A 23,868-nucleotide genomic window follows, 5' to 3' on the forward strand; every position below is an offset into this window, starting at 1 on the left:
AATATTCTTCAGATCCTCATGGGATCTGGGTTATATTACAACTCTAACGTCAGTATGAATAGTAATAGCAGTAATGAGTAGGGTGGGAAATTGTAAACCATTGATTTGAACCATATAAATAGGATGAAAATAAATTGTGCTATGTTTTTATTTGTCCCCAAAACCAGATTTACCTAACACATAATACAAGTAGTCCCATTCAATTTCATCAAAAGACTTCTTGGTTTCTAATAAAACTGCTGCTTTTGGTTCCAATTCTTTTCTTGTATCCCAGATGAATTGTGTTAGCCTATTTAGATTATCTGATGCTTGTCTCCCAGGCATAAAGCTCACTTGAATCAAGGTCTATTATATTCGTGATTACTTTATTTAGTCATGTAGCAAGTGTTTCTGCATTATTTTATATCTAACCACTGTATTTTTCACAGCATTGCTAAAAAGAGATAGCATATACTTGTCAGTAGGAGGTCATATGGGAAATTCTTAATAGTCACAGGGTCTGCAGGCCATCAGATCCCCAAAACATTGATAATATCTTCTGCTTTAAAAATGCAGTACAAGCTATTTAAATGCACTGCATTTATTCACACTACACTTCTAATACTAAAGGCTTTTTTAGCTTGCTGATGGTGTGTAGAAGTTAATGTGTTGGTAAGTAACCTAAATTTCTTTAAAACTATTGTGAAAGTGACTCAATGTCACAGAAAAGTAATATCAATTATTCCTTGCTTTTTAATTGACCCTGGCCAGGCTACTTGAAATTGCTATCGTTCAATTCAGCATCTGTACAGCATAGGTAGAAAGAGAAATACCTCTAAGAGGGAATCTGAGAGGGAACAATTCATCACAATTATAAGGAAGCACATCTAGTCAACTTGCCCTAAAAATATTTCAAAGGATTTTTCTTTCTTTAATTTTCTTTCTTTAGTTTTCAACATTCACTTCTATAAGATTGAGTTTTAAATTTTCTCCTCTTCATTTCTCTCCCCTCTCCCCAAGACAGTGTGCAATCTGATATAGGCTCTATATATACATTCATATTAAACATATTTTCACATTAGTCAGGTTGTAAAGAATTAGAACCAATGGGAGGAACCATGAGAAGAAGAAACAAAATAACACAACAATAAAAAGAAAGCAAATACTACGCATCAATCTGCATTTAGACTCCATAGTTCTTTCTCTGGATATGAACAGCATTTTCCATCATGAGTCTTTTGGAGTTGTCTTAGATTCTTGAATTGCTGAGAAAAGCCAAGTCTATAAAAGTTAGTTATTACACATTGTGGCTGTTACTATGTACAATGTTCTCCTGGTTTTGCTCACTTCACTCAGCATCAGTTCATATAACTCTCTCCAGGTCTTTCTGAAGTGCACCTGCTTATCATTTCTTATAGCACAATAGTATGCCATTACATTCATATACCATAACTTGCTCGGCCATTCTCCAATTAATGGGACATCTCTTCAATTTCCAATTCATGGCCACTACAAAAAAAAGCTGCCATAAAAATTTTTGTACTTGTGGGTCCTTTTCCCATTTTTATTATTTCTTTGGGATAGAGACCTAAAAGTGGTATTGCTGGGTCAAAGGGTATGTATGCATAGTTTTATAGCCCTTTGGCCATAGTTCCAAATTGCTCTCCAGAATGGTTGGATCAGTTCACAACTGCATCAGCAATGAACTAGTGTTCCAATTTTCCCACATCTTCTCCAACATTTATCATTTTCCTGTTTTGTCATGTTAGCCAATCTGATGGGTATATTGTGGTACCTCAGAGTTGTTTTGATTTGCATTTCTCTAATCAATAGTGATTTAGAGCATTTTCAAAGGATTTTTGAAATATTAATTAATCATCTTATACCCTCGAGTCAGGCAACTTAATAAAAAAGAGGAAAACTAAGTTATGGGGTATCAGAGGAAAGCTGGTAAGTAGTCCTGGGTTTACAGAAGTAGACAAAATGAACTTTATACTATTACATTTCCCAGGAAACATGTTAAGGCTTAATATCTATGTATTCAGAGTGGGCTTAAAAATTACTTAATTGGGGAAAGACTTTACTATGAAATTCAAGAATCAAAGTAAATTTTAAGAGCTTTCTCTGTGATTTATCTACTCAGTCTACTCTACCTTTTCATTAACAACCATCTGGCACTAATTAGTACTTTTGAAAAGTTTTGATAAAAAATTTTTCACATTTCAATTACATCACTCTATAATGTTTCATGATCTGAGAGGAAGAAAGTTATCTACATATATGTATAAGACATATACAGACTCAAAGTATCCTTTAGTTAGTTTTTCAGAGAATTACAGTTACACTATTTCTTAATGGTGGTCAAATTTGTTGGGATCTCTATAGTTTTTTTTTTTCAGAAGAAAACAGGTATTTACTTGAAGATCCAATTCAAAGCATACACATTCACAGTACACAGATAAATGAGAAAACCCATTTAACAAAACTTCAGAGTTTCTCTCAAATAGTGTAATCAGTTCTCATTAGAATGATTTCCTTCTTTTTTTATTTTTAAAATTAATTTATTTTTAGTTTTCAACATTCACATCCACAAGATTTTGAGTTCCAAATTTTCTCTCCACCTCTCCTTTTCTCCCTACCCCAAGATGGTGTACATTTTGAATACCCCTTCTCCCAATCTCCCCACCTTTCTATCACCCCCTTCTCCCTTCTCTTATCGCCTTCCCCTTCTATTTTCCTGTAGGGCAGGATAGATTTCTATACCCCATTGCCTATATATCTTATTTCCCAGTTGAATGTGAAAACAATTTTTAACATTTGTTTTTAAAACTTTAGAGTTCCAAATTCTCTCCCTTCTTCCCTCCCCACTCACTCTCATTGAGAAGGCAAGCAATTGTATAGGTTATACATGTGTAGTCATGCAAAACACTTCCCTAATAGTCATTTTGTGAAAGACTAACTACATTTCCCTCCATCCTATCCTGCTCCCCATTTATTCTATTCTCTCCTTTGACCCTGTACCTTCTCAAAAGTGTTTGCTTCTGATTATCTCCTCCCCCAATGTGCCCTCCTTTCTATCATCCTGTTCTTATCCTCTCTTATCCCATTCCCCCCTATTTTCCTGGAGGGTAAGACAGATTTCTACACCCAAGTGAGCGTGTCTGCCAAATCCAGTGAGAATGATTCACTCATTCCCTTTCATCTCCCCCTTCATGCCTCTTTTATGTGAGATAATTTACCCCATTCTACCTCTCCCTTTCTTCTTCTCTCGGTACAATCCTTTCTCACCCCTTAATTTTCTTCTTTAGATATCATCCCTTCATATTTAACTCACCCTGTGCCCTCAGTCTAGATAGATAGATAGACAGATAGACAGATATATTCCCTCCAACTACCCTAATACTAAGAAAGGTCTCATGAATTACAAATACCATCTTTCCATGTAACAATGTAAACAGTTCAACTTTAATAAGTCCCTTACGATTTCTCTTTCCTGTTTACCTTTTCAAGTTTCTCTTGAGTTGTGTATTTGAAAGTCAAATTTTCTATTCACCTTTTTTTTCATCAAAAATATTGAAAGTCTTCTATTTCGTTGAATATCAATTTTTTTCCCTGAAGGATTATACTCAGTTTTGCTGGGTAGGTGATTCTTGGTTTTAATACTAGCTCCTTTGACCTTCAGAATATCATATTCCAAGCCCTCTGATCCCTTAATGTAGAAGCTGCTAAATCTTTGTGTTGTCCTGATTGTGGTTCCACAATACTTGAATTATTTCTTTTTGGCTACTTGCAATATTTTTTCCTTGGCCTGGCAACTCTGGAATATGATATTCTTAGAAGTTTTCCTTTTGGGATCTCTTTCAGGGGATGATCAGTGGATTCTTTCAATTTCTGTTTCACCTTCTGGTTCTAGAATATCAGGTACTTGATAATTTCTTGAAAGATGATGTCTAGGATCTTTTTTGATAATGGTTTTCAGGTAGTCCAATAACTTTTTAAATTATCTCTCCTGGATCTATTTTCCAGGTCATTCATTTTTTCCAATGAGATATTTCACACTGTCTTCTATTTTTTTCATTCTTTTGGTTTTATTTTATAATTTCTTGATTTCTCATAGTCATTAACTTTCATTTGCTCCATTCCAATTTTTAAGGAAGTATTTTCTTCAGTGAGCTTTTGGACCTCCTTTTCCATTTGGCCAATTCTGCTTCTGAAGGCATTCTTCTCCTCATTGGCTTTTTGGACCTCTTTTGCCATTTGGGTTAGTCTATTTTTTAAGATGTTATTTAGAATCATTTCTCTTGTGTAACATATGTGACATTAGACTCACATAGTGTTTTACAACCCAATGAAGTAAAAAACCTATTTGAGAGTGTAACTATGATAGAATCCAATTCTGTACTAGTCATTATGACTACAATTATGTAACCAAACTCTACAAATATAGTTTAGTTATTGAAGTTATTAGTCATTCTAGTTTTATTTCAAGTACTTGCTTTATAGATTGCATATAGAAATGCAATTATTGAGAATATGCAAAGAGAGAATGCAATAAGAGAATGCATTATTCTCTTCACAGACATTATTCTATAAGCTGAATGTTGGAAGTCAAGTATATGCATGTGAATCTACTGTTTTAAAGACTTCCTGGCAAAATTTACCCTTTCAATTTGTATTTTCTTAATGTGAAAAAAGGGAAAAAGAAAACTGATGTCAATAGAGTCGCTGACCTTTGCAGTTAAAAGAAGACAGTCTTTACTCATAAACTAGCTGACAAATAAGAAATTTACCTTGTTGGCACTAGAACTAGTGCTTCTTAAGCAAACAGTCTAAATACCTACCACTTACTACAAGAATCTAAAATAATCTGTATTTCAAAAAAAAAAAGGGGGGAAAAGCAAGACAGCTGGTAGATATTCAAGTTTAAAGGTTGTCATGGGAGAACTTTATTACATTGATAAAAATCAGGCAATTATTCCAAGTGAAATATCGTTATTAATGGAGCACTGAACTCATTAGTAAAGGGATCTCTGGTCAGCCTCATTTGTGCCAAAAAGACCATGAACATGGATTGACAAGGCTTTTTAAACCCGAGTGTGTCTTTCTGACTGGCCTGACATTATCTTATTTGGACCTCCCCTGGCAATGGTGGACATTTTAATGAGGTGCGTGAAGAGTTCTTAACTCCTCCCAACAAGCTCTCACATGGTAGAAAAAGCGATACAAGGACACTCTCCAAGTGCCCCTTAAGAACTCTGGAATTGGGCTGTTAGGTGGAGCAATGGATACAGCACTGGCCCTGAAGTCAGGAGGATCTGAGTTCAAATCTGGCCTCAGACCAAACACTTGACACTTACTAGCTGTGTGACTCTGGACAAGTCACTTAACCCCAGTTGCCTAAAAATTTTAAATAAAAATTTAAAATAAAAAAAAAAGAACTTTGGAATTGATTGTGTGACATAGCAGACACTAGCACACGACCACTCAGTATGATGTACCCTCATCAGAGAAGGTGCTGTGCTCTATGAGCAATGCAGAACTGAAGAAGCTCAAAAGAAATGCAAGATGTCCAAATTTAAGGAATCCACCCCAAATGTTCACATGGACTATTTATGCCTGACCTGTGATAGAACATTCTGAGCTCATATTGGTCTGATCAGCCACAGTTGGACACAGTATAACTTGACTCTAGCACAGTGATGTCATTTTGGTCTTCTCTGAGAACAAAGGACAACAACCAACCAACCACTGGGGGTTGGGGTAGGGAGAGGCAGCTGGGGAAAGTGGGCTGATCATGAAAACACAGCTGCCTCTATAATCTTTGCTAGAAAAAACAGTCCAATCCAGACCTCCCTGGTTTAGATCAGGTTACTCCCAACTTTGGTGAGGAGAAAAGTAAAGAAAAAGGGACATGTCCCTAGGGGAGGACCTACCTCAGGTTGGCCTCTATTTACAGAAACCCGGGTCCCATTTTGGTGGAACCTAGCCTAAGCTGGTTAACAAGGAGATACCCTGGGGTTTGGTACTGATCACAGAGACTGCCCTTTCAGGAGTGGGATCTTTCACAAAAACATGAGGAAAAAAATGGATCACAAATTAATATCAGTTAATATTAATTTTCCTCAAGGTTTAAAACATCAACACTTAAATTTTTACTAACAAAAATGTGCATTCTGATGATTTTAACTATAAAATATCAGGTAAAATATAGCAAAATACTGGGCAAAATAAATATCACCCACAACCACTTTAAATAATTTTTAATGATGTATTTCCAAGAAAAAAAAGCTTCAAGCATAGATTCCATATGAGGGGATAAAATGCAAATGTAATAGACTAAAATTCCAAATACCTAAGAATAGTATCAGCATAACTATTTACATATTCCTATGCACAAATCATACAAAAAAGAACAATTTGTCTATATGATTTATAAAACATATGTTCAGGATATTGATTTGTTTAATTTTGCTACAAACATCGGGCCCCAGGCTTTACCTTTGTCTGGAAGCACCAACAACCCATATTCCTGTCCACTAGGAGCAAATGTGAACTCATGAGACACTGCACTGGCCATTTCCTTCATGTCCACTGGGATTATATTACTATGAGAATTTAGGATTTGATCAATAACATCAATGTTTTCTGCCTTGGAAAGGGTGCATGTAGAATAAACAAGTGATCCTCCAGGACGCAATGCCTTGATTGCAGATCTACAAGTAATCAGAAAAATATATACAAAAGGTTGGTTTAAGTTAAAGAAAAACAAGAGGCTATCAAGTGAAAAAAATTAACATAATGAAAATTTCTTGACTAAGCTGAGTTAGCTTTTAAAAAATAAGTTAGGTCTTTCTGCAATTTTTAATTCTAGTCTTAGTTATACCTTAACATATTCTACAATTATTTCTCTTACTTCCAATTTTAGAAATTAGATTAATGTAAAAATTCTTGGTTGGTTAATTTTACCATAATTCAATATTCCTTTTGTTGAAAATGCATGTTACATTTTGTTTTTTATTTGCAACCTTGCATTTTTCATCTTAGCAATTAATATTTTACAAACTATCCCAAACATAAAGGCCTACAATCAGGGGTGTGCTGAAGCTAACTCAATCCAGCCTTTGAAAGCCAACTGTTAAATTATCAATGTGATCATTTACACCTCAGAAATTGGCAAATGCTACAAATTAGGATTTATTTTAATGACTGTCTAGATTTAAGAAAGTGATGGAAAAAATGTTAATAAAGTAAATTAAGCTTAAGAATGTTTCCGATACACTTTTCTTCCCAGAAGAACTGGCTGTTAAACATTTACAAACACACTGCTGCCTACAGTTAATCCTCTTTGAGGCAGCCTAATGACAAAAAGACAAAATGACTAATACAAATAAAACCTATACCTTTTTATATTACTCAATTGTCTGATTTTTTCACTCACTTGCACCAGTAGAAAGTTAATATATTGGTAATAGGTAGTCATCTATATGATTAAGAAGGGGAACATCTGAAGTAGAATGAAATTGAAGACTGATTCATATAGCTAGAAGGACAGGCAGGTCCAAAGGTGGTTTTTTTCCCCCAACCCATTAACAAGGGTTAGTTTAATCATTTGTAAACTTATGTTGAGTAAAACTAATTGATTTTTCAGAACTCAGCCTCCTTACTATGTGGCCAGATTCTTCTGAGTGGTTATGAATCTGAGTCATTTAACCTGTCTCAGTTACCTCAACTGTAAAATGGGGAAAATAAGAGCACCTACCTCCCAGGTCTGTTATGACAAATGAGATATTTATAAAGCACTTAGTAGAGTGCCTGACACATAGCAGGTGTTTAACAAATGTATGTTTCCTTCCTTCCTTCTTTTCTGAGATAAGAGTATAGGAGAAGACAGTTTCTGAGACGAAGTAGAGAAGAGGGAACTTCATGAAAATGAGTTCAACTTTCTCAATTAAAACATGAAGTGAAAGTCTCAGCTAGGAAGGTGCCTGGAAGTGTAAAAGGTTTGAGGAACCTTCAGACAGCCTCTGTATGTAGTGAGATTCGACAATAAATTGTGGAGGAGTAAAAGCTATATATTGTTGCAATTATCATTGAATCTCCTATGATTTTTAATGTCATGTTGGAAGATTCTTGAAGGCCGCATTTTATTTTAAAGAATAAACAATATCTCCTGCACCCCCCTCCCCAAAAGAATCCAGCCTTCTCTAATATCAGATTTTTAGAAGGGACCTCCAACTGCCTACTATTTTACTCTATCTTCTCCAGAAAAAAGCCAACAAATAAAAGACAATGAAACTTTGAAATATAACTCCTCAACAATGTGGATAACTCAGTTACTCAGAAAGACTCATTCACTGACCATTCTTAACAAGTTCTGCTTTATTCAGAATTGCTCATATCAATATCATTAGTATTTTATTGACAAAAGGAAAATAAGCAAATATAACAAGCTTTTCTCCTCACTTTTCATCTTTCTGTCTAAGAGGCTTACCTCTTGTCCTTTTAGATCATCTAATCTAACTCCCAGTCACTAAAGAAGCAACTGGTTATATCTCACAGATTGCCTATGGGACTAAACTGCACAATGGAGGAACCACAGACATTTGTAAAGTACAGAAATTATGAAAATATGGATACTATTACCACACCCTTTTGTGCTATTCTCTAACTAACCACTACCTTAAAGAAGCCAGATTATACAGTAAATGCTTACAAAAGACACTAGTTAGATGATTTGGCACTTTTCCCCTTTCCTGGGGTGATCAAGGAGGACACACAGCTGCACGTCTAGGTGAGGGGGGACCTTAGACCCTTTCTCATCTGAAGCCACAATGAAATCAAGGGCATGAGGCCCTGCTGTTACAAAAAGTTGCCTATGGCCTTACCTTAGCTGCCAACACATGGCCCAGGAGGGTATGGCCCTGAAGCTACCTCTTCTTTTCTGACTCTATTTTATCTATTTCTGGTTGCTCTTAGATGAAGGAATATTGGATTATTTTGCAATCTTGTAATCTTTGAAAGGTTAATAGAGTGAGCTGACAGAATCCTGGAAACCAGAATCCAAGCCAGTACCGCTCACAGGAATGACAGGAAACCAGCTCCGCAGTTAAGTTAATCGTGCAGCCAAGATGCTGGATCCTACAAGAAGAAAGCGCTCATCTATCAGGTACACCACATTCATAAATGAATTTGGTAGGTGAATGATTTGTTAAAAAAAGAATCGCTTTAAGTTTGAGCCTACTTTTCCAGGATCCAAAGTGACAGTATAGGGGTCAGTATGGCAATCAGGTTTGGGAAGTATGGGAGGTGCTTTTGCTGTGCATCCTCAGCACTTAGCACAGTGCCTGGCACACGGTAATTGTTTAATAAATGCTTGTTGGTACATATCTGTGCACAAACATACATTCACATTTCTATACATATCTACATAGGTTTCTAAGTGAACACTATAATACATATATGTATACATATTTACATACAAATGTGTGCACACATACATGTATATGTGTGTGTATACTGTTCACTTAAGGAACCCCCTAAAAATATTTTATTTAAATTACTTAATGCTCATAGGTTGCAGAAAAGCACACCAGAAGTGGACTGCTAGAATAAAGCAGAGCACTAGTAAAAATCACATAGCCTTCCCTGTGCTTACGTATTAAAGATAACTTAATTTGGACTACAGTAAAATTATTTTACATTGTGAAGCACCTAACTAGAAATATGCAAAAACATCAATTAAGGAATATATTCACAAGTCTTTTGCTTAAATAAAAATCATATGTTGTTAAAACAATATCAAATCAATTCTTGGCAGTGAGGAAGTGGAGATGATAGCATTAAGTGTATCAGTTCTCTCCCCCAAAACATGGGAGACAACCAGAGGGGGGTGGTTAAAACTGGTTAAATTTACAAAAGCATTCATTTTCCTAGAGCCAGATTTGCTTTGTTCTAACTTTACTCTGTTTTTCAACTGTTACCACTTCCCAGAAAACTGATGCACAAATATTCCTAATTCACAGAAAGCAATAATTGAAAAAGACTTAGTAATAGAAGTTGATATATTAGGGGCCAGGACAAATTACAAGTAGTATATAGATGACTCTTTAAATTTCAGTGATCTTAACAAAATTCATATCCAGACAAGTAGCAATAGGTAAAATGTAATGAGCAAGGAAAACAGAAGAAAATGACTAGTTGGCTTTAATGCCTTCTTTTTAGAAAAAAAAAAGTACCATCCTGAAAAAAGTATGAACATAATGACTGAAAAACTGAAACATTTTAGAGTGTCATGGAGACTTGATAGTTATTAAAAGTCACAAAGTGAAGGCTGTTTCATACAAACATCAAATTAAACAATGGAAGGCTATGTCATTTTGTTCCAGGGTTAATCATAAGTATTTAAAATACAGTATGTTATTTTTATAAATCAATATTAAAAGTCTTGGCATAATACTTTATATGATACAAATTCCACTTCCTAGTTGTTTCGTTTTGTGAATGATTAAATATTTGGAATTCTGCTGGGTCAGTGTTAATTGGATCACAACACTTAACCATTTTCTGCATTAAAAAAGGCAAAATACAGAAACAATAGCAACAGTGCTATCTTTTGGTCAAAATCACAAACAGACCTTGTTCTTTCATTAATGCTGTAAGTCACGATCATCAGGAAAATAAATCCTTTTTAAATCCACTCTATATGGTGCTTGAAGTCATATTCACTGTCTTTCCCAATAACAATCTGATACAAAATATTTATGTAAAACAACTACAGAAACCAATGCTCTGGAAACTTTTTAAAATAGGAACAAATGATATTTAGATTCCTCTTTTACTCTCTTCCTCCCACTAAAACCAAACAATGAAAGCCAGAATGACTACTCCTATTTTTTGACCTCCATACCTCTTACATTGACTACTGCAGTAGCCTTCTAATTAAGTCTTCCTGACCGACTCCAAACAATCCTTTCTCCAATCTATGCTTGGCAGAGCCGTCAAAATAATTTTCCTAAGGCACAGGCTAAACCGAGTTACTTTCCCATTCAAAAATCTTCAGTCTCTCATTAGTGTTTATAGGATAAGATAGAAACTCCCTAGCTTGTCATATGGTCCTCCACAGACTTTCTCCAATATTCTCAGTCTTAATCCCTTCTGTTTCTCTTCTTTTACTCTGTATTCTGCCAACGCTGGACAGCTAGCTGTTCTCTAATATTGTCCCTCTTCTGTCTCCTCTTACTAATACATACTCTCAGATACTAGAAATGTCTTGGTCTGAAATCAAAGGGCCTGAGTTTAGATTTTTGCCATCCCTCCACCCCTAATCCACTTCTTATTTTTCTGACCTTGGGTAAATCACTTTATCTCTGTGAGATTCATTTTTTCTCACCTGTAAAAATAAAGGAGTTAAATGTTTAACTTCCAAGGTTCTTTCTAACTCTGAACCTATGATATGTATGGTAAATTGAACTGATTTCAAAGTTTAATTTCTATCCACCTATCAGCTTAGAGAGGTTTTTGCTTCATAAAATGAAGCTAATTTATAGGAGTTCAATGAAAAACAGTAATTAGCACTGCCAAATGATTCTTCTGTCAGAAATTTAAACCTTTAAAAAAGGTCATTTTTAAAAGAAAAGGTATACTTTCCTCAGTTCTCAAGTCTGGCAGATTGGTCTTCTCATCAAATTCACATTTAATCAATATATTTAAGAGGCCCTGGACCTTCCTGCATAAAATTCCTGCAAAAGGCAGAATCTCAAGATTCCTGCAGAAGGTAGAGTCTGACCTAAGTCTTGAAGGAAGCTAGCTTGGGAAGCTTGTAGGTAGAAGTGGAGAGACAGTAGGGCTATCCAGTGGGGGAAAAAAAAAAGTAATAATAGTTACCATTTACAGTGTGTTTATGGTTTGCAATGAGCCTTACAAATATTACCTTATTTGATGCTCACAACTTTGAGGGGCAAATGTGTTCTCTTGCCACACTTGAATGTAAACTTCCATAGGGCAAGAACCATCCTACTTCTCTGTCTCTGCCTCTTTCTCACTGTCTCTGTCTCTCTCAAATTCTCCCTCTTTCCCTTTTTTCTTTTCCTTTTTTTTTATCCTCCTGCCTTAGATCTTTCTCACTTCAGTTCATCCTCCACTTAACATGCAAAATTGATTTTCTGCATGCTCAGATCTGACTCTGTTATTTCTTGCAGTAAGCTCTGGTAGCTCCCTATTACTGACAAGGTCATTTGTTTGGAATTTAGAAACCTTCTTACCTTTCCAGTTGTCTTACATTTTAATCCCCTTAATGTCTAGCTGTATTTTTGACTTATGTATGACTTGTTTCCACCAAATTCGGCCAGGATTGTGATCCTAGGCAAATCACTTAACCTCTGTTGGCCTCAGTTTCCTTATCTATAAAATGAAGAATTTAATAGTGAATGGGATGTCCCAGTGAAGACTTCTCAGTGTAATTACGGTAATGAGTTCAGAAGGTAGTGTGAGAAATGAACTCTCAGAAAGTGAAGGCTCCTCAAAGGGTCAAATAATTCGTGATTATTACTTTCAAAATCCTCCCCCACTCAGACCCTGTTTTTAAGCATTTAACAGTAAGAATAAGCCCTGCCCCACCCCCAACCTGAGCCATTTGTCCTTGGCTTCAGGCCTCTTGACTTGTCTTTGAATTTCGTGCCTGGAATATAAGCCCACCTCCCAGTTAAGGGGATAGGAAGAGACTTTGGAGCTTAGAATGTAAGCCCCACCTCCCAGTTAAGGGGATAGGAAGAAACTTTTGAGCTTAGAATGTAAGCCCACCCTCAGTTAAGGGGTAAGGGATACTGGTGGGTGGAAACTTGTTTGCATGGTGGGTGGAGGCTTGTTTGCGTGAGGTGGAGATTTGCTTTCACAAGGTGGCCCCTATTACTGTCTCTCTCTCTCTCTCTCTCTCTCTCTCTCTCCTCTCTCTCTCTCTCTCTCTCTCTCTCTCTCTCTCTCTCTCTCTCTCTCTCTCCCCACCTGTATTGGAGGAGCAGACAGCCATCTCACGAGATTGTAATAAAGGTAACCTTTGCTTTCCACCTTGAGAAGTCTCTGAGTTTAATTTGGGTTAGGGTCGCTGTCCCACACAGTATAAATATCCAAGACACCAGGGAAGCAACACACATTTGTTCCACACAGCAACAGAACACAGAGAAAGCTCCAGCTATGGCATTAACTTCCACTTTCATATAACAGTTTCCTTAAAATTCCTTCCCTTATCTCCCTAGAAAGGCAACTAATGACTTTAGCTTCTTATCTCTGATTCCTTGCAACAATGAGGCATTTCTCTGACATTTCTTCTATCTTAACCAAAAGAAAGAATAGAAAGGGAATTTTTCATATCAAGATCAAAGCTATTATTATTAGACCCTGGAGTCTGAGTGGCACTAACACAGATGCCAAATGGGAGAAACCTCTCAAATTTCACAAAATTTTTGTCACAGAGAAGATGGAAAGTATGTAAGGACAGAGGCCCTATCATTTCAAGAAATTAAATTCACCAAGAAAACAAGAACTTATTGAGGAAAGTGGGGAAATAACTGCCTGCCAGTATAGGCAGCATTAACAACCTCCTAAAGAAATTAAATAACTGTTTAATCGAATGTATTATTAACTATTTGTCAATGCAATGTATTTCACAGATAAATTTGTAGTCATGTGGAAAGCTGAGATGGCTCTTGGAGTTAAGATTAGCAACTCTGATTCCATGGAAAATGTCTGTCATTTCTAGTAATGTAGAGGGACAGGTTACTTTAGTGAGTGCGGTAGACAGGATAAAGATAACAAAAAATGTTTTATTAATATGATTTAGAACATAATAGGAATATTTGTATTATTACTAGATGTTCATTAAAATATTAATATTTTTAGCCAATTATTAACTAGTAGGTCCATAAAGTTGTTGCACTTCATGTGTTCTTTTTTACATGCCTCTTCTCCCAACTCTGTTACCCTCTACGTTTGATTTCTTTTCTTCCTCCAAGCATTTATTGGATTTTATTTTACTTACATTTCTTTCCTAGTCTGTAGTTTTTCCTCAAGCTCCTTGGCTTTTACAGCATTTTATTTCCAACTTTTCTCTTTTTGTTCTCCAGCAATTCCTATTTTTCTAATTTTTTTTTTTGCCCTCTGTCTGTTTCTCATCATTTCACTCTCCCATCAGGGGAAGAAGAGATTAAGCACTTACTTGGTGCCATGTGATAGGCACTATGCTAAGTGCTTTACAAAGATCATCTCATTTCATCTTCATAACAGCAAGGGTGGCAGGGAGTGGGGTGAGGTGGAGGAGAGAATAGGTGCTCTTATCCCCATTTTACACCTGAGGAAACTGAGGCAAAGAAATTAAGTGATTTGTTCAGGGTCACACAGCTAATAACTGTCAGAAGCAGGATGTCAGCTCAGGTTTTCATGACCCTAGGCCCAGCACTATCTACCACACTGACTAACTGGTAATTTATTATTCTTTGTTTAATAAAAGCAGAGGGTAGACAAACAAAAATGCCTCAACAACTGATCTAACAAAGAAAAGATATAGTGAAAGGGGGAAAGTAGGGGAGTGATCAACCAAATAAATGTCTTATTTAAAACTGTTTCAGGTTCTAAATTATACTTCAATATTTCAATGGATCTGGGATCTCACTGATAGAGATATGCTTTCTAATGGTACAAGTTACAAACCCATGTATACATTTTTCACCTTCTATTCTTGTCCATTTCCTTCCATCAATCTTCCATAAGTGATCTACTCAACACACTGGATGCCTTTCTCTAAATCTTTAAAATCTCATATATAACAGTGCAGGACACATGCTTGCCCTCACTATATGACTATATGGAAAAATATTTCCAATCCCTTTTCCAATCACACATTTCCTTGATATCTATCTATTAGGGTTCCTAGGAACAAGAAAGGGTACATTTAGTAATATGCTGTGGCCTGCTTAAATCATGGCTTCTCCACTGCCCTCTGAGCCACATCTTATAACCACTAGAAAACTAGTTATTTTGAAGATTTGAGTTACATATTAAACTAGAATTAAATACATTTTTCAAAGCCTGAGGGGTGCTTCTGAATCAAATTCCCAGAAATAAACTACCTACTATAAAAGTACTTTGTAAATTCAGATTAAAAATTCAGTGTATCAATATTGATCACAATCACCTTGTGAGATTATTAAGTTCCTCTAGAGATTATTCTTTCTCATTCCTGAAGTCAATTTTCTTTTTGCTGAAAGGCTGATTTTGGTCCTTCGGGAATGAATACAGACAACAAATAACTTCTGTGAAAGGGATGACAAATCATGGTTTATGCCATTCTTACTATTTTTTATTTTATAGGCTATCAGTGAATGCACTTACTGAGTGTCTTTCATTTGTATCACTATTTTGAAAAACCTCTGACTAACCCAAGACTGGGGTTATTCTACAGCTTTCTTTTACAACATATATTACTTAAATTTTTAAAGCTACTTTTGGGGATGGAGAGAAAGAGAGCTATGTTTGCTTTAAGAAAATGAAAATATGTTGCAAACATCTCCAGCAGAGACCAAGTTACAAAAATGTTTGCAGATAGAAAAGTTCACTAAAGAAATATTAGTGATTAATCACCAATTACATGGTAATTCCAGTTAACTGTGGGGAACAGCATAGTTAATTAGGGCACTTTGGAGGGAAAGCTCTTGATTGAATTAAGCCAAGCTCTGTGAGACAAAAAAAAAAAAAATTCAGTCTTTCCTAGTGCAAAATTGAAGGAGGGAGGCAAAAGGAGGGAATATACTGACATCCAACTGAAAGTATTTAGAAAGCAAATGAACATCTTTTCACATATAAATTCAAAACAGAAAATGACTAAGGGGGTTAGAGCTGAGTTCTAAGTCCTAGAAGGACTTTGACTTTAAGGAAAGATTTAGGGTAAATTTTCTGTTTAGAACTGGTAGAGAATCTCAGAATTTAATTAAGCAGTGATTAACAGTTGTCTTCTCTAAAGTTCTACTCCAAGGCTACACTGGTGGGGGGAAATAACTCTGGATTCTCAAAGTCTATGCAAACAATGGACCGGCTTCAAAAGTCTTACCAAGTTGGAGAGACTTAAAACATGGGCCTGGTAACAAATCATAAGTCTATCATTTAAGGTAATGACCAAAAGTTTTCCTAATGTAAAGAACATCTTCAGAAGGTGGGTTAGTAAGTCATTAATTTTTCAGCCATGTTAACTTAAGAATGATGGAGAGGTTGAAAAATTTTTGTTGAATAAATGAAGGCATATTCACACTGATGAAATAATGAATCTCACAAAGTACCAAAGTAAATCAATCTTTTGTTAACTGCTAAATGACATTTTGCTCCAACACAAACCACAAACTAGCAGAAATCTGTCCTGAGACAGGCACAGATGAGGACTGTTAACAAAACTGAACAGCTGAAAACAATGAACATAAAACACGGATGGAAATGTCAATAATCTATACATGATGACTACAAAGCAAAATTTTATATGCACATATAAAACCACATATTTTTTAAAAGAAAAGAAAGGAAAACAGGTCTCAATGACACAACTTCAACAAGACCCAGAAAGGGACAAAAATAAAAGTATTAACTTTACTGTTAATTTACTGTCTGTTGTTTCTTTTAGCTCTTCTATGTTAAAGGTTGAGTATAGATATGGGTAAGATTTTGCCCCATATTTTACATGTTTATTTCATTGCTCTTGTTATGGTTGTCAAGTATATAATAAAAACAATTTAAAAAAGAAATTCTGACTTCTAAAAAATGTTTATATTTAAACATGATTCCTGCTTGAAGAATAAGCTATTAAAAGATTTTAATTTGTATAACTTCACCAGATGAGCTGTTTTTACTTTTAACAAAAACTCACAAATTAAATTTTGCTTGTAAAACACAGAAGGAAAAAAACTAGAAGGGGTCCATGTTTTATATATGATTGACTTCTTAAGGAAATGGGTGACATGATGCATTATACTCACTAAGACACTCACATTTCTGTAAAAAATCCTTAAGTTTTGGTTAGGTCCTTTTCACTTAAAATCACGCAAAATTTCCTTGCACTACCCTACCCCTATAAAATGTTTTGAAGAATACCAACCTTTACATCATTTTTAGTATTGTTTTCTCTCAATTACCTCTTATATTTGAAGAGTATTGAGGTGATACATTATGACAGATATTCACAGAGGACTGATTTGTTCAGTACAGTATGTGATAAAAATCCTTCATCATAGGCTATTTTGGAAAATTATTTGTTTCTATTGCTATTGGCAATAAGATAAAAGTTTTCCACATTCCACCTATGGAGAATTACAGTAACACTCTATTATTCTCTTTTTTCAACCCTCTCACCTTTAAAAGGCACAGCACAGTGCCTGGCATCTAGTAGGTACTACATAAATAATTATTCCCCTCCCCCATTCATATTAAGAAAAAACATACATTGTTATGTCTGCACTTTATAGAATCATTTCATTCAGGCTTATCCCTGGTGACTGAGGAAGACCATATACTCATAGATGATCTCAGAGGTCACCTAGTACAACCTCCTCGTTTTACAGGTGGGAAAACTGAGGCCTAGAGAAGTTCAATAATTTTTGAAATTCGGACAATTATCAAGTGATAAATTAGCACTTTTGCCACTGTAACCATGGTGCTTCTCCACAGTTTATAACTAATTTTGGAAAAATAAAATATAAAGAGTTTGTTAACTCTAAACTGAGGGTGTGAATTTATGATCTATTTTTTTCTATCACTTTTATTTTTTCTCTTTTTTTAATTCATTTTTAGTTTTCAAAATTCACTTCCACAAGATTTTGAGTTCCAAATTTTCTCCCCATCTAATCCCTCCCCTCACCCCAAGATGGCATGCATTCTGTATACTCCTCCCCCCAATCTGCCCTCCCTTCTATCTCACTGTCCCCCCAACCTCTTCCTCTATTTTCCTGTAGCAGTAAGATCGATTTTATACCCCATTTCCTGTATTTCTTATTTTCCAATTGCGTGTGAAAACAATTTTTTTTTTAACATGTGTTTTTAAAACTTTGGGTTCCAAATTTTCTCCCTTCCTCCCTCCCCACACACCCTCATTGAAAAGGCAAGCAACTCAATACAAACATGTATACATGTATAGCCATGCAAAACACTTCCACAGTAGTCATGTTGTGAATATGATCTATTTAAATATGATATATGCAGTATGCAAAATTATAACTTTTTCAATAGCTACAAACAATTCAGATCAGGGATGCTTAACTTTTTTGGTGTCATGGACCACTCTACTGTGGCAGTATAAGGAAGCCTATGGATCCCTTCTCAGAATAAAGTTTTTAAATGCATAAAATAAAATATAAAAGATTAGAAAGGAAACGAATTACATTTAAATAAAGATGTAATTTGTTCCCTTCAAAATTCAATGGACCCCCTAAAGACATTCCATGGGCCCCTACATGAAAAAACTCTGACCTAGATGACTGTATGAAAAAACATAGGTAAGGCAACTCCTGCCTATAATTCTAGTATTAGAGAAAGAGACTAATTACTCCTTTGCAGGATATGATTGTAACGGAATACTACTATGCTATAAGAAATGATGAGTAGGCAGACTTCAGAAAAATCTGGAAAGACTTGTAGGTGCTGATGCTGAAAGAAATGAACAGAACCAGGAGAACGCTACACACAGTTAACAGCCATGTTGAGAAATGATTAACATTGACTTAGCCCTTCTCAGCAATGCAAGGATCTAAGACATCTCCAAAGGTCTCACGACAGAAAATGCTATCCACATCCAAAGAAAGAACTAAGGAGTTTGAATGCAGGTGGAAGCATACTATTTGCTATTTTTTTCTTCAGTTTTGTTTTGTTTCCTCTTTCTGATGGTTCCTCCTATTGGTTCTAATTCTTCCTTACAACATGACTAATGTGAAAATATGTTTAATAGGAATGCATATGTATAGCCTATATCAGCCTACGAGCTGTCTTGGGGAGGAAGAGGGGGAGGGGGATGGAGAAAAAATTAAAACTCAAAAGCTTATGGAAATGATTGTTGATAAATCAAAATTAATTAACGAAAAAAAAAATTTTTTTTAAATGATGAGCAGGCTGATTTCAGAAAAACCTGGAAAGACTTACATGAATTGATACAAAGTGAGTGAGCATAACCAGGAGAACACTGTATACAGTAACAGCAATATTATATGATGATCAATTGTGAATGACTTAGCTATTCTCAGCAATACAATGATCCAAGATAATTCCAAAGGACTCATGATTAAAAATGGTATTCACCTCCAGAGAAAAAACTGATGGGAGTCTGAATGCAGATCAAAGTATACTATTTTTCACTTTCTGTATTTTTATTCATGTAGTTTTTTTCAAATTTGTGTCTGTGTCTTCTTTTACAACATTGACTAATATGATCGCATGTTTTATATGACTGAATATGTATAACATTAAATTGCTTGCCATCTGTGGAGCAGAGTGAAGGAGGAAGGGAGAAAATTGGAAATTCAAAATTATAAAAACAGAATGTTAAAAATTGTCTTTATATGTAATTGAGGAAAAATTTTATATATACATATACACACATACATTTTACATATATACACATATATACATGTTTGTGTGTATACATAAATATGTGTGTGTGTGTGTGTGTGTGTGTGTGTATATATACACATATATTTATACTTTTTAAAAAATCTTTTTTTTAACAAAGCATTTTTATATTTATTTTTTGAGGCAATTGGGGTTAAGTGACTTGTCCAGGATCACACAGATAGTAAGTGGCAAGTGTCTGAGGCTAGATTTGAACTCAGGTCCTCCTGACTCCAGGGCTAGTGCTCTACCCACTGTGCCACTTAGTAGCCTCATATATACTTTTTTTTTTTAAAGAATGTGGAGGTTTGACGAGAAACTGCAGGAGGAGACAGAGATAAAAAAGCTAAAAAAATTAAGGGCACTTAAGGAGAAATAATTAGGGTGCTGTTTGCCAGGAGAAAGAGAAGGCAGTTTAGGCAATTTCTGATGACAAATTCCAGTGATATAACCAAGCTGGAGTTTGGTAGAGAATAAAGAAGGTTCTACTTGAAACTGAGAAGGTATCTAGGGCCTACGATAATGATTTCCTATTGACAAAGGGAAGAGAGATGAGTATCTCATGACTTAGGTAAAAATATGAGGAAACCAGCAATGAAGGTGAAAAGAATGTGAAGCCCATGGAAGGAGGCAAACGAAATGGGAGTGAAACAGGGAGATCCTATTAGAAACTAAGCAAACAACTCAAACTTTATTTAACTTGAACTGAGTTACAGGAGACAACATAATTAACCTACCTACTTTTTAATGATTGGTATCCCAAAATTACCTAAAACACAATAAAATAATTTCTCTACTAGAAACAGAAGACTTTTATGATACTTTCCCATACCCCCAACCTTGTATTTAATTACTCTGTATTTATTCTCTTTAGATTTATCATGTATCACACATACACTTGTGTCTCCCTTGTTTGAATATAAACTCCCTGAAAGTAGAGATTGTTTCATTCTTTGCATTTGTACACCAAGCTCCTAGCACAATGCCTCACAAATGAGCAGGTGCTAAATAACCACTTGTTGACAGACTATATTTTGCTTTTACTGTACTATAATAGACACGTTAGGAAAGGAGTAGCATAGCAAAACAAAGTCCCTGAATCCTAGGTGTGTGGTATCCAAAGGATAAACCTTCATGATACTCCAAAATGGTATCAGCTGAAACATGTCCAAGTGGTAAACAAAAAGTTCCCAAAGCAGTGGTGTCAAACTCAAAAAGAAATGGGGCCACTAAACTGTACTTAAAGATCCCTGAGTCAACCATATATTAACATTATCTATGTTCCAGTGTATTTCTATTTTGTTAAATATTTTCTAGTTACATCTTAATATGGCTTAGGCCACACTCAGAAGTGTGACAGGCATGTTTAACACCTCTGGTCCACAAGCCAGTACCACTTTTTGACACTTACTAGTTGAACTGGCAACAAGCACATATTAAATATATGTCTTCCTATTCCTCACCTTAGTAGTTCTATCTGCATAATAGGCAATTCCTTTCTTTGGTTCAACCTACAGGATGCCTTCTGGGTATCAGAAGAGAACAGCCAACTTCGATCATTTGAACACGGGGCATCAACTAAAACCTGAAGTAAAAAAAGACAAAAGACAGAAAACTTAAAGTGATATATTCAAGGCAGTTTATAAACTTTAAAGTGCTATGTAAATGTAAGCTGTTATTATTACTACATACTTTTTGAGAATCATTTTCCACATACAATAAAGGTTTGGAGATCCTTGAAAAGAATTATTAATAAAATCTGCCAGTAAAACAATGCATAAAAGTCATTCATTTTAAAAATACTACTACTTTATTTCCGCATTTTAAGCATTTAATTTGCTGAATGTATGTTTCTATTTGTCTCCTGAAGTCCTTTTAATCTTCAATTATCATTATCTGTTATTTTAAAATACCACTGAATTAAAGAAATATTGTACTTTTTTCTTTTTTTAAGACTGGGTCTCCCGCCTTGGCCGGGCTGGAATTGTAGGGGCTGCTCCATAGGCCCAATCTCATTACTGATTGGCAAGGGAACTTGGTCTTCTCCATTTCTGACCTAAGCCAGAGGACACCTAATAGCTACTGACCACTGAAGCTCATCACTCCCAAGCTCAAGAGATCCAGCCTCCCTGTAGTTGTGATTACAGGTGTGCACTACTATGCTTAACTACACACATATGTGTGTGTGTGTATACATATACAAATATATATAGACACATAAATATATATATGTGTATGTATGTACATATATGTATAGTATATTTATATAAAATCTGGTCTTTCAAAGTATCTTTTAAGTACATGGAAAACACGAAAAGGCCCTTTAATCTCCCAACCCCAAAGGTATCAGATACTTGAACCAAACGGGACACCAAATAAATTCTGCTATAAAAATGAAAATATTTCAAATGATGATACTTCTATTTTCATTTTATTAAAATTTCTCAACTCACTAAAAAAAGACAAGAGACACTGTGTGTGTGTGTGTGTGTGTGTGTGTGTGTGTGTGTGTGTGTGTGTGTGTGGAGTTTAAGTAGGAGGGGAAAAGTAGTAGTGATATTTGGAAATCAGTTTGCCCAATACTATTACCTTGTCAAACATTTCGGGTTGATTATCTCCTATCTTTCTGCCATCCAATTCGGATACTTTTATTATATGTGTCATAGGTTGTGGGATGAAGGATTCTAGTGTCTGCTTCAACCACCTTGATCTCAGGCTATCGTACTCATTACAGTGAAAATAACCTAAAAAATTTTAAGACAGTTTTTAAACCATGATGTTATAACTGCTGAAACTTTTAACTTTGCTAGGCAGGTTTTATAGAAAGCATTATAATTATACTATTTAATATACTAAAAGCTTTTATTGTCAACATTTATGACCTTTTTATGCATAAAAATATGAACAAACTGATTATGTTATTGGTGGACCTGTCAACTGATCTATCATTTTGAAAATAATTTGGAACTGTGTGTGGGGGGGTGAGGTGGGGTAGGGGAATGAATAAACTGTTAAAATTCTTTGACCCTGATAATTCCACTGTTAGGCATATAGAACAAGAAAATAAAAAAACAGAAATATTACATATAGATATACATGTACAAGAACACCTTTTGTTCTAGCAAAGAAATTGAAGCAAAGTGGGTACCTATTAATTGGATAACAAACAAACTCTAGTATGTGAATATAATGAAATGCCACATTTTAAGAAACATAAAAAATAAAATAACTGAGGTTTACCCTTTAATACATCAAATTAAAAATGGACATATTTAATTTTGGAGGGTCTGTGGGAAGACAGACATAACTAGTGAAATTATGAACTGGTACAATAATTTTAGAAAAGTCATTCAATTGTTCATACCCTCTAAGCATATACAGCAAGGAGAGCAGTGACAGAAAAAAAAAAAGGTAACTTGTTCAGTCACTCTCTCAATTTTCAATTCTTCACCACCACAAAAAGAGCAGCTATAAATATTTTTTGTATACACAGTTCTTTTCCTTTTTGTTTTTTTTTTAAATCTCTTTAGGACACAGACCTAGTAGTGGTATTGCTGTATCAAAGGGCATGCACAGTTTTGTAGCCCTTTAAGCATAATTCCAAATTTATCTCCAGAATGGCTGAATCAGTTCACAACTCCACCAATAAGGCATTAGTGACTCAATTTTCACACATTCCCTCTCAACATTTATCATTTTCCTTTTCTGTCACATTAGCCAATCTAATAGGTATGAGGTGGTACCTCAGAATTGTTTTAATTTATATTTCTCTAATCAATAGTGATTTTGAACATTTTTTCATAAGACTACAGATAGGTTTGATTTCTTTACCTGGAAACTGCCTATTCATACCCTTTGACCATTTATCAAATGGGGAATAACTTTTATTCTTATAAATTTAACTCCGTTGTGTATATATTTGAGAAATGAAGTCTTTATCAAAGAAACTTGATATAAATTTTTTTCTCAGTTTTCTGTTTTCCTTACAATTTTGACTCATTGGTTTTGTTTGTGCAAAACAAATTTAATTTTAAATTAAAATAAGTTTTAATTTAATGTAATCAAAATTATCCATTTTATATCTCATAATGCTACCTTATCTCTTATTTGGTTACAAATTCTTCTTTTATCATAGATCTGACAGGTAAAATATCCCATGCTCCCCTAATTTGCTTACAGTACTACCCTTTATGTCTAAATCACGTAATCCACTAGACTCTCACCCCTGTGAGACAGACCTTTCCCACTGGTGTTCTAAGCTGT

At 35.0% G+C, this 23,868-nt stretch overlaps 1 protein-coding gene across 1 annotated transcript in view; it reads right to left on the reverse strand.

Moving 5' to 3' along the window:
* Window positions 1-6,224: 6,224 nt before the first annotated feature.
* The window catches only part of NSUN3 (NOP2/Sun RNA methyltransferase 3), a 30,830-nt gene continuing 13,186 nt past the window's right edge, over window positions 6,225-23,868 (reverse strand). Inside the window, exons 4-6 of the mRNA XM_020974816.2 lie at window positions 22,195-22,349; window positions 21,069-21,190; window positions 6,225-6,692 (exon numbers count right to left, since the gene is read on the reverse strand). Of these exons, the coding sequence (XP_020830475.1) occupies window positions 6,425-6,692; window positions 21,069-21,190; window positions 22,195-22,349 (545 nt within the window). The 3' untranslated portion in view covers window positions 6,225-6,424. The remainder of the gene's footprint in view (window positions 6,693-21,068; window positions 21,191-22,194; window positions 22,350-23,868) is intronic.

The sequence above is a fragment of the Phascolarctos cinereus genome, unplaced genomic scaffold, assembly GCF_003287225.1.
Source record: "Phascolarctos cinereus isolate Bilbo 61053 unplaced genomic scaffold, phaCin_HiC Scaffold_7;HRSCAF=346, whole genome shotgun sequence".
Classification (NCBI taxonomy): Eukaryota; Metazoa; Chordata; class Mammalia; order Diprotodontia; family Phascolarctidae; genus Phascolarctos; species Phascolarctos cinereus.